The sequence below is a fragment of the Sminthopsis crassicaudata genome, chromosome 2 (genome assembly GCF_048593235.1).
Source record: "Sminthopsis crassicaudata isolate SCR6 chromosome 2, ASM4859323v1, whole genome shotgun sequence".
In the NCBI taxonomy this organism is placed as follows: domain Eukaryota; kingdom Metazoa; phylum Chordata; class Mammalia; order Dasyuromorphia; family Dasyuridae; genus Sminthopsis; species Sminthopsis crassicaudata.
Window position 1 is genome coordinate 571278276 of NC_133618.1, and position 12321 is coordinate 571290596.

A 12321-nucleotide genomic window follows, 5' to 3' on the forward strand; every position below is an offset into this window, starting at 1 on the left:
TTCCTGATTCTAGGCTCACTACTTTACTGTGTCAGTATGGGAAAAAAAAATATGCTTAAAACATGAAAAGCTTCTAAACTTAAATATGAAGTAGTAGTAGTCTGTGACTTTGATTTAAAACTCAATACACTTTGGTATATTGGGTGTTTCACTACTTGAGATCTGCCCTGTTTTCACAAGTCTCTTAAAGTTTTTTAATCTTCTGGTTACACATGGATTTGAACTAATAATTTTTTTGTGGTCATTTTCTCCAAGAAAGGTGTAGTTGCAGAAACCTCCTCCTACTTCAGAGGGAATGTCTTTAGGGCTGGAGGCAGTTTTCTTAGTATCACTGTTGAATAGTCTATGATCAGGAAAAGAAACATAAGGAGAAGAGACAGCAGGAGCCTGAGGCCCAGGCTTGGGCTCACATAATCTGTCGGTGTGCTTACTGCTCTTTATATTGGAAGTCCCAGAAAGAGTTCACGTCACTTATTCTGAAAAGATGAAGAAAAAGGGAGAGAAGAATTTGTTTTTGTCCCTAAAGTGAGCTGAGTTGGTGGTTCTTCAGGCTCAAGGTTCAGTCTTCTTTGATATAGATATTCTATGCAGTCTTCATGGGACTAGGGCAATGGTGTGCTGGAGCCAGGTCAACCCTGCTCATGAGAGTAGAAATGTAACTAAGGCACAGAGAAGTTTTGCTATCTGTTGCTCAGTCATTCAGTTTTTTCTGTCTCTTTGTAACCTTATGAGTTAACTTTTCAATGCGAGCATTTACATCTGGTGAATCTGCAAAAGTTTTAAATTGGAGCTTGATTTATTGTTCTGTTGTTTATCTAAAGTAATAGATAAAATATTAATCATGCAGAGTAAACTTAAATTTATATTGTGTGTGCATTTTGGGGGGGCAGATAGTTGTTAAATATTTATCAGTACACCATTGGACCAAGAGGCCAATAAAGGGACTGTTTTGTTAGCCCAAAGCACCCAGTGCTCTGTCACAGTACACATAGCTCATTGGAAATGGCCCAAAGCCCTGTAGCTCGCAGGGCTTACATTTACCCCCATTTTATTTGTAAATATGCATATATATGAGGGGATAAGGCCAGCTGCCAGGAGACTATTGAGCAAGAATGTTAACAAACAGTGAAAGATAATTTGAACTTGAATGTACGGAAGGAGAAGTGAGAGCAGAAAGACCTAATATTCCGAGATGCAGTTGAATATAGTAGGTCTATTACTCAAGTTACACATTAATAAGCACTTACTATATACTAGGTCCTGTGATAAGTTCTGGGCTGACAGAGAAAGTTTCTGCTTTGAAGCTTATATTTTAATGAAGACAATATACAAGCAATTGTGCACATATAGATATATACAGTGTAAAAAGGAAGTAATTTATAGGGAAGACACTGGAAGATGAGGAGGGGGAAAGGAAAGACTTCTTACAGAAAGTAGTATCTGAACCTAGTTTTGAAGAAAGCCAGGATAGAAAGGAAGAAAAGGTAAAGAGAAAACATTCTAGACTTGGGAAGATAGCTAATGAAAAGCCAAAGTCTACAGGTGGAATGATGAAAGGAAGAAGAGAATTGGAATTAGAAAAGCGTTTAATTTAAATTCAGCCTCAGACACTTAGGAGCTGTGTGACCTTAGTCAAGTGACTTAACTATGTTTACCTCAGTTATCTCAACTATAAAATGGGGATAATAATAGCACCAACTTCTCAGGGTTGTTGTAAAGATCTAATGATATGTTTGTAAATTATTTAACATTAGCTAGCACATGGTAGGAGCTATCCAAATATTTGTTCCCTTCCCTTGGTAGGGCTGAAGTCAAAAATCTAGAAAGAACATTTTAGAACTGAGGTTATCTCTTAGGAAGCCCACTGAAAACTTTAGGGAATACTATTCCATACTGTGTTGACTGCACTAGGCTAATTCACTTAGCATTCTAAGTCATTCAACACATTCAACAAGTGTTTATTAAATCCTTAGTCAATGCTAATTCAATGAATGAACTACATGGAATGGGTACAAAGGAAGGCTCAAAGGGTATTTGCTCTCAAAGAGGATACATTCTAATGAGAAAGACAAATGTGAATAAGCAGAAACCTAGGTCTTCATGATTTGAGATGTGACACTCTATCCATTACACTACCTATAACTATACAAAGTAGAATATATCAACAGGTCCTGACCATTTATCACTGGGGACTTAGGAAAGTCTTTTTGGAGGAAATGTTCTTAGTATTAAAGGGATGTGGGGATTGTAGGAGGCAGAGATAAGGAAGGGATACATTCTAGACATAAGGTCCCATCCGCTTTACAAAGACACAGAGGTAAGAAACTCCACGTTATGCAGGAGGAACAGATTATCTCAAGGTACATAACCGAGAATGAGGGAGCAACAAACTGAGATGGCATGTGTTTTTCACTCAACTTCCTATGTCAAGAGAACTATTTCATTGATATTTTCTCTTTTCTCTCCTGATTTAGGTGTGAATCCCTACTGGATTGGTGAAATTGATTTCCCAATGACCAAAAAATCTGCTGCTTGTAGAGACAGACAACCTTATTCTCTTTATAGCAACAGAAAGTCACTGTCTCAGCAACTGGACTGCTCAGCAGGAAAAACTACAGTAAGTTTTACAAGTTTTTATTTAAAACGAGAGCCAACATCTACACATATAGGTAGGTACAAGACAGATAAAGGTAAACTGATTGGAGAAGGAATTAGCAGCTCAGAGGACTTGGAAAATCCTCATGTGGTAGATGATGTTTGAATTTCATCTTGAAGGAATAGTGATTCTAAAAGATGGTAATGATGAGGGAGGTATGAAGGACAGCCAAAGAAAAAGCATAGATATAAGGGATGGAATGCCATATATGAAGGACAGAGAAAAGACTAGGTTGTAGAGTGTTTAGAAGGGAATCATAAGATATCAAAAGTAGGATGAAGAGAGTTTGTGAATACAAATAGAAGAGTTTAGAGTTAATTCTAGAAGCAAAAGAAGTCATTGGAATCTTTAAAATTTATTTTATTTTCAATCCATGGAACAAAATTAACATTTCTATAATACAATACATACACCAAAAACATGGCTACACATGAAACTGCAAATTTATCATGTACAAGTTGCTGTTTCTTCCAAATATACAGCAAGATTATCATATAAATTTCTTTTTTTCCCTTTTTTTTTCTTCTTTTTCCTGCCCCTGCCCTAGAAATGGCTACCATTAGATACAAATAGGTATATAAACACACACACACACACACACACACACACACACACACACACATATGCTGCTACTTGTCACTTTTCTCTGGAGCACTGGAATTGATTGAATGTTCCTGGAGCTGGTTGGAGTAGGGTTGTGGGGTTGGGAAGGAAATCCTATATGTTTAGACTGGTACTTTGAGAAAATCACTTTGTCTACTGGGTGAAGAGTGGATTGGAATAGAGAGAAACTTGAGGTGGGGAGATCAACTGAAAAATTCCTACAAAAGTCCAGGAAGAGATAAAGAGGCTTTGAATTATGATGCTGGTTGTGTTAGTAGAGAGGAAGAAACATAGTCAAAGTGCTGAGGTAAAAATAATAATATTTTAGTGTAAAGTTTATCTATACTGAGATACAAAATGACTTCAGTCTCTTTCAATCCCAGGAGAATAATAATCAAAGTTTACTTCATTCTTTCTGCTTCCCCAAGTTAATAGAAGACAAAGTCAATTCAGACTTATAGTTCTGGTGATAAAACTCTAGTAGCTGATGCTGATTGCCCCTTCACTTTCTTTCCTTTGGGTCTCAGGGAAGCAGTTTAGAATAATATTGACCTCCCTGGGATGGTTTCAATTTTGTTGTCTCTGAAACATGCATCAAAACATAAGCCCTTTGTGGGTAGGGACTGTTTCATTCTTTGTACTTGAATCCCCAAAGTTAAATTTAGCACAATGTTTGGCATATAATAGGTACTTAATAAATGTTTTTTGATTGATTGATGACATAGCCAATCCACCAGTGGGCAGCTCAGCTATTTCTCACTGTTTTCTCTTCACCAGGTTGCAATGATCCATTGTGATCCAAAGACTCTTTAACCCTCTGTAATTCTTCTTTCTCATATGGCACCTATGTCTTTCCTAGTCATGTTTATCTGGAGAAATCCTGATTTCAGGCACCCAGAACCCCAACAGTCTTGCTCAATGAAGCTTTATTTACCATCCCTGTGAAAGTCACAACTGTGGGTTGATGAAACTGTTTGCCCATTAAGAGTGAGAGGCCGTCCCTTCCCAGAGTTTATCTCCCTTTCTTGCCTGTTTTCATATTACACTCCTCCTATTATTCTATATTCAAGCAAAAGAAGAAAAAGGGAAGGAACATGCCTTAATTAAATACCTACCATATGCCAGATACTGTGCTAATAAGCATTTACAAATATTATCTCATTTGATCTTCACAACAATCCTGGGAAGTCGATGCTATTATGATGCTGCTTTAATAAGTGAAGAAACTGAAGCCAGGAGAGGTTTAATGACTCCTTTTATTTCTCCAGTGTTTAGCACAGGGCCTGGATAATAACACAATAAATTTTTATTGACTGACTCAGCTAGTAAGTGTTTGAGGTTAAATTTGAACTCAAATTCCCATGATTCTGGACCTTGCTTTATTCATTGCCTATCAGTTGTCATTTTCTGTCATCACCTTACTGCTTTGTAGTCCTTATTATATTAAGGTGTAACTACTGTACTTGGTATTGATCATCTCTCTCTCTATCTCTCTCTCTCTCTCTCTCTCTCTCTCTCTCTCTCTCTCTCTCTCTCTCTCTCTCCTGAGGCAATTGGGGTTAAGTGACTTGCCCAGGGTCACACAGCTAGGAAGTGTTAAGTGTCTGAGACAGATTTGAACTCAGGTCCTCCTGATGTCACGGCTGGTGCTCTATCCACTGCACCACCTGGCTGCTCCCCATGTCTTTTCTTTAAAACCTATCACAAATGTCCTTTCCTCTAGGAAGTCTTTCTTGATATTTCCCCAGTTAACAACAACCTTTCCCAGGAGATATTGTATTGCAATTTTGCTTCTTTAGTCCTTTAATATACTTATCAGAGAAAATCATTCTGGCATCTTTGCCAAGAAAACCCTAAACCTGAAAAATAAAGAAGAAAAAAAGAAAAAGAATATATAATGGTTTAAGACAATTCCAAAAGTCTCATGATGGAAAATGTTATCAGCATCCAGAGAAAGAACCATGGAGTCTGAATGCAGATCAAAACATATTATTTTTATTTTTTTGTGGAGGTTGTTTTGTCTTTCTCGTGGCTTTTCCCTTTTTTTTAATGCTTCTTTCATAACATGACTAATGTGGCAATATGTTTAATGTGCTTACACATGTATAACTTATACCAGATTGCTTGTTCTCTTGGGGAACATGAAAGGGAGGGGAAGAATGAGAAAAAATTAGAAATCAAAATCTTATAAAAGTGTTTTTACATGTAATTGGGAAAAATTTTTTTATTAAGTGGAAAAAACACAGGGCAAGACATAAAAAAGAAAACTCTAAACCTGGTCATGAAGAGTAAATATGACTGAAAAATGACTCACAAATGTATTTATCATGTAATTCTGTCTTTTATAGTTATCTTTCCCTCTCCAAAGAGATGTGTTCATCTCCTATACCCCTAGTGGGTTCTAAGTTCTAGCAGGATACAGACTATCATATCAATAACATCTCCCCCCACTCATCACAATGCTCTTCACTTAGTAAGTGCTTTATAAATGCTTATTTTATTGTACTGTTGGAACTCTCATTTATCTGACATTCTGTGATTCTTTGAAACCCAAATAAATTTTGTGAAACTAAAAGTTAAATCATTTTAAATCAAATCAGCAAAAAGCACAACACAAGATTTTAAGATTCCTGGAAAATCAAACTTTTCAGATTAGCTGCCTTTGGTTTTTGGCTGGGCAAGAATGTATGGATCCCTTGATAATGGGATTGGAGTCATAGGACAACACAGATTCTCTCTGCTGCCAATAATAGCAAGATTCACCTCTTCTTTCTTATTCTTGCTCTTGCTACATCCTGCTTATTTGCATCATTGCTCACTCACTCAGGAAATGCAGAGGCTGAACCCCAGCATGGGCCCCACATTGCCTTGTTTTGTGCATAGGTTCTGCTCAGTTACATAAATAGATATCTACAAATTCAGAACAGAGTTCAAGTATGACTTAAAAGCTTTATAGTCACCTCATGAATTCTTAGCTTGGGGCACTAATTATTATTGTTTAAGCTTTTTAGCTTTCAAAATACTTTTTTCATTTAATTAATTTCACTCAGTAAAATTTCAATTTAATAATAATTTAATCCATTTAATCATAGAAACTTTGTGGTGGAAGTAAAGTAAGTCTTATTACTCCCATTTCAAAGAAGAACCAAGTTTCCTGATACTTCTTATTCTGTCCCTGCACTGTGACATGTTTCCTTTTGAACTTAAATATTTACTTATTTTTTTTATTAGTACAAGCTAGTAGAAATTGACAAAAGAAAACTTTTGGAAACAATTTGGAGAGAAGTATGGAAGAAATTAAATTTGGACCAATACCTCACACCGAATACAAAGACAAACTCTAAATGGGTACATCACCTAGAAATTAAGTCATATCATAAAGGTATTAGAGAAACATACTAAAAGTTATTTATCATTCATATAAATAGAAAAAAAAATCATGACCAAATCAGGGATTGAGAATATTATAGAAAGTGGCATGGATAACTTTTATTGAATAAAATTTAAAATTCCTGTACAAATTTAACAAACCTAACATTAAAAGAGAACCAACAAGGAAAACCCTAAATCTTTGAAGCAAGTTTCTCTGAGAAAGGTCTCATTTCAAAATTTTAAGAAAAAGAGGCATTCCTCCAATTAATAAATGGCCTAAGAATATAAAAGATAATTTACATGGAAAGAAAACCAGACTTTCAACAGCTATAAACATATGCTTTAAAAAGGTACTAATTAGAGAAATGCAAATGAAAGTAATTCTTAGATTTTACTCATAACCATCAGAGTGGCAAAAATGACCAAAAAAAAAAAAAAAAAAAAAAAAAGAAAGAAAAGAAAAAAATGTTGCAGATGTTGTGGGAAAACAGGGACATTGATGCATTGTGGGTCTCTAATGGGTATATTTAATATGAAAAGCAATTCGAAACTATGCACAGTTACTAAACAGTGTGTGACTTTTGACTTTTAACATTACTAAGCCTGTATCCAAAATGAATGAAAGAGGAAAGTCCTTTATACCCCAAAATGTTTATGGCAACTCTTGATGTAATAGCAAAAACCTGAATATTAAGGAAATGTCTATCAATTGAGAACTGGATGAATATATTATAGCATATGAATTTGATGGAATATGATTATGTTATGAAAATAAGGAAATCAATGATTTTTAGCGATTTTAAAAAAGACATAGAAAAATCTATATGCACTGATGCAAGATGATGGAAGTGGAACCCAAAGAACAGTTTACACAATAAGATCAATATTATAAAAATTGAACAATTTTATACATTGATGAAGACTGAAGTGAGCATAACCAGGAGAACAATTTATATAATAACAAAAACTCTGAAAAGCAAAACAACTTTGAAAGCTATAAGAACTATGATTAATACAATGAATATCCACAATTCCAGAGGACTGATAATGAAAGAAAGAGCCTTTCAGTTATAGAGGGGATAAATTTAGAGTGCAGAAGAATACTTATGGTAGAGTTAGAAAGATAGATAAGACAGATAGATGGTAGATAGGTGTATTAGTGTAAATTTAGGGAATCTGTTTTGCTTGACTATACATATCTGTTATATGAAATTTTTTCTTTTACCCCATTTTCCTATGCATTTAGGTTAATTTTTAAAAATTAAGAACCAGATGGATTTATTATATTATTAGTTCTCCTTTCTTATATTCTTAATAAGTGGTAGTAAATTCTAAATATTTGTAATGTAAAAAAGAAATATAGCAATAACAGTGTTAGGTGAGTTGTTTTTTTTAGCTTTGTTTTAAAGCTTTCTTTATATATTCTGTGACTTATTTTAGCAACTTCAGTTGATTATAATGGAATATGGTCTATGGCAAAGAGTAGCCTATAAAAATTTCAGGGCATCAATTGTACAGAAATTAAATTTTAAACATTTATTCAATTCAGCAATCATTTTTATGTACCTCCTGTGTATAAGACACCAAACCTGGATATATATAATTAAAGAAAATCCAAACATTGCTGTAATGGAGTTCACAATCTAATAGTGGAGAGGAAAAGTTTACTTTCAGATGCATTGTTAAGGGGTTGGGGAAGTGAATTTGAGAAGTCTTCACAGAAAGGATGGCATCCAAGAAAAGGAATCAGTACATGGAAATTGAATAAGGGAGAATATTTATGATTCAGAGTACAGAGAGTAAAGGCATTTTATTAGAAAAGTTAGTATATGTCTATTTTTTTTTCAATCTGATTATAAATAAGCATAAAAAAGATTATATTAGATAAGTTTGGAAACATTGGAGCCTCTCCTTAGAGACTTGAATGGGGATAAAAACTGCATTGGTCCAGGTCAACTTTCTGGCCATGAAAATCCATAAATTCAACTCGGCTAATCTTTTGCCTACTAGAGCAGGGGCCCCCAGAATCAGAACCCAAAGGTCCAGTTAGAAGAGGATTAATGGTAATAACCAGAGTATAGGTGACATGCTTTGAAAATGGATGGAAAGTAACATATAGGTTTGGTTGGTTCTGGGCAAGGTAAGACAAAACTCATCTATATTTGATGCTTTATGATACTCAGATCCTACATTAAACTTTGTTTTAATTAATAGCTCAAATTTTTGGAAGATAGTATATTATAGTCCTATATGTACTACGAAGTAAAATCACTAACACCATCATTATCTTTGTCATCACCTGTAATTCAGATCTTTTACTAATTTGAATCTGCCTTATTTTCTGTTCACTTAGTTGATGAACTCCTGCCTCTTATTGCTCTTTATTTTTGTTTGCAGGCAATTTCAAGACCTTCTCGGTCCCTTAGCACAGCACAGCTCACACAGCCACCAGGTGGCTTGCAGGCTTCTGTCATCTCTAACATAGTGTTGATGAAAGGCCAGGCCAAGGTAAGAAATAGATGTTTGCTAATAGGAGAATAAAAAAAGAATTATATGGTCTAAATGAGCTCCAAACTCTTCTAGTTCTGAAATTTTATATTTATAAATTTTCCCCCAAGGCAAAACTTGGGTGACTTGGGTAGATTGTAAACAGGGGACTGGTAATGGGAAATTAATGAATTCACATCAATGCTTCTGTACTAGAGAAGGTTTCTTAGATTTAGTGCTAAGTAAAATTATGAAGAAGGAAACGTTTGTGTTGTTTGTCATTTTGTTTTTTGGAGTCCATCAGGTTATGGTCTTTTTGTACATATTTTCCCCTTCGGTTTTTTAATAGTAATCTTTCTCTATCAGGTACATAGTGAACCAGTTCAATATCATATTATCCTCTATTCCCAAATCCTTTGCTCTCTTGTTCTGCCTCCACTCATTCCTGGCCTTGGATTGCTCACTATTTACCTCCTCCATAGCTTCTCACTTATTGCTGTACAGAATTGGAGGAAGTCATGCAACTTAACTCACTGTGAAAATTTAAGATTAAGTTTATACAACCTCACTGTCACTCTCATTTAGGACTTGAAGCCAAACCTTTCTGGTCCTACCTCTAAAACATCTCTCTCACTTTTCCTTCTCATTCATCACATAGACATTATTTTAGTTCATATCCTCATCATCTCTTGCATGAACTATTGCCTCTAAATGATCTTGCTGCCTCTCATTCTCTTCTGTTTCTCCCTCCCACATTTGCCAAACGGATTTTCCTTAAGACCAGGTGTTGACATGCTATTTTTCTATTAAGATAAAATATACATTCTTTTGTTTAACTTTTAAAGCCCCCCTTTTTTACTGCTTTCTGTCCTCATTACACATGCCCCCCTTCCTTCCCTTTCTGGAGGCAGTTAAGTTGGCCTTCTCTATGTTCTTCACACAGAGCCACTGTCTCCTATCTCCATCAGCATCTTTGCTTTGGCTCTCCAACATGTCTGGAATATACTCTTTCCTTATTGCTGTTGTATAGAATCCCAATCTTCCCAAATTCTAGGGTTTCCTTCCCAAAATGATTTTACATGCTGTCTTTCCTTGAGAGAAGTAAACTTTCCATTTTGTGTTTCTTTATACTCAGCATCTAGCACAGAGGAGGGAGTAGGGGTTTACTAAATGCCTATTAATTGATTGATGTTACTCTTGAAATCTCTTCCCATTCCTCTCTTAAAACCTAATTTCAGGAAGTAATCTGCTCAATTCATTCACACTTTTACAATGTATAAGTGAATGTTAAAGCTAAAAGTTAGTTTAGAAGGAGAAGTGTGGGGAGAAGAAGAAGAGAAGATAGTGAGAGAGACAGAGACAAAGACAGAGAGACCGAAGTAGAAAGAAAAGCACACAGAGAGATAAAGACAGATGGAAAGAGAATGAGAGGGAGGGAGGGAAAGGAAAACTGAGGGAGAGGGGGAGAAGGGGAGATGAGAGGATGGGGGAGGGAAGAAGGGAGAAAAGTAAAGAGGGAGAGAGAGAGAGAAAGTTAAATGGAATTCTTTTTGGTTAGAAGGAGAAAGGTAAGAGAAACTTGAAATTTTTCACAGAATCTATGTTATTGCTTAAAGAATACAAGACTCCTCTCTACACTACCAATTTGGTACCTAAGCAGCATCTGCCACTTTCCTTTGCCCAAATCCTGAAGCAGATACAACCACAATCAAATTTCTGAAAAGGAAGGACAAGTTTACAAAGAAAGTATATTATGGAGTATATCTATATAAAGTGTGTGTGTGTGTGTGTGTGTGTGTGTGTGTGTGTGTGTGTGTGTATGTTTTCAAATGCATTATTCTGACTCCTTTAGAAGGCATGTTTTGAGGAACTTACTGTTGAATTCAAGTAATAAAAACAAAAGATGAAAGACTATTGAGAAAGAAAATTTAAAAATCTATCTAAAAGTTATTGTCAGTAACACAAATTCTAACCTTAAATGACAAAAAAAAAGACTAAGGGAGAAGTTTTTTTTACTTGTCTAATGTCACAGAGGGCAAAGAAGGCATTGAGATATTTGATGTAGTCATGATTTCATAAACATCATCTTGTCAATCACTCTACTATCTTTCCAAATCCCTTTTAATCCCAGTGTCTTCCTCCTGTTAATTATTTTTTATTTATCCTACATTTAGCTTACCTTGTGTATATTTGTTTGCGTGTTGTCCCCCTCATTAGATGGTAAACTCCTTGAGAGCAGGGATTATTTTTTTGCCTCTTTATATCCCCAGCACTTATCATGGAGCCTGGCACACAGTAGGTGCTTACTAAATGTTTATTAAATTGAATTTATTTTTATAATTGAGCACACTAATGCCTAGAGAGACAAATTCAATTGTCTAAAATCATACAGCTTAGCATTCAAATCCCAGTCTTCATAATTATTATTAATTTCCCAAAGCCTCAGCTTCCTTGTCAGTAAGAAAAGAAAATGTATTTAACTTTTTCTATTCAATTGTCTTCTCTTAAACCAGGTGGATACACAGGTACAAAGCTAAGTGTACAGTGTATACATGTGTGTGCACACAGGTATGCACCTGCGCACACATGCATGAGCACACACACACATACACACACACACACACACACACACACACACACACACACACACACACAAAACCTAACTACTTGGGGTGAAGGGATACATTAGCTGCCATAAACAGAAAGCAGAGATAATGGACTTTTTTTTCTTCGTCCCAGAGTATTGACCTAAAAGACATAGTTGAAATTTGCAAAGAGGTAAAGTTAAGCTTCACATAAATCAAAGCTACCTAAAATTTGTAATTTCCAAAAAAATTCAAAGAACTGCTTTGGGAGTAATGGGTTCAACTGGAAGTATTTTAGCCAAAAGTGAATGATGACTTATTGGGAGTGTTGTAGAAAGAATTCATATTCAGGTTGAATTTTGAACGAGATGACCATAAAAGGCACTTCCAATTTTTAAGAATCTTTGTTTCTACTGACAAAACACAAATTATAATTACAACCCCTCTCCTTCCTTTCTTTAGGGATTGGGTTTTAGTATTGTTGGTGGAAAGGACAGCATCTATGGTCCTATTGGTATCTATGTCAAGACAATCTTTGCTGGGGGAGCAGCTGCTGCTGATGGAAGGCTACAAGAAGGTAGGATTTTTTCCAATAATGATCTATGTCAAGAAAAATTT

At 35.3% G+C, this 12321-nt stretch overlaps 1 protein-coding gene across 1 annotated transcript in view; it reads left to right on the forward strand.

The window, feature by feature from the left end:
* Positions 1-12321, forward strand: part of IL16 (interleukin 16) — a 106526-nt gene that overhangs the window by 48601 nt on the left and 45604 nt on the right. Inside the window, 3 exon segments of the mRNA XM_074295256.1 lie at positions 2475-2617; positions 9029-9139; positions 12166-12280. Of these exon segments, the coding sequence (XP_074151357.1) occupies positions 2475-2617; positions 9029-9139; positions 12166-12280 (369 nt within the window).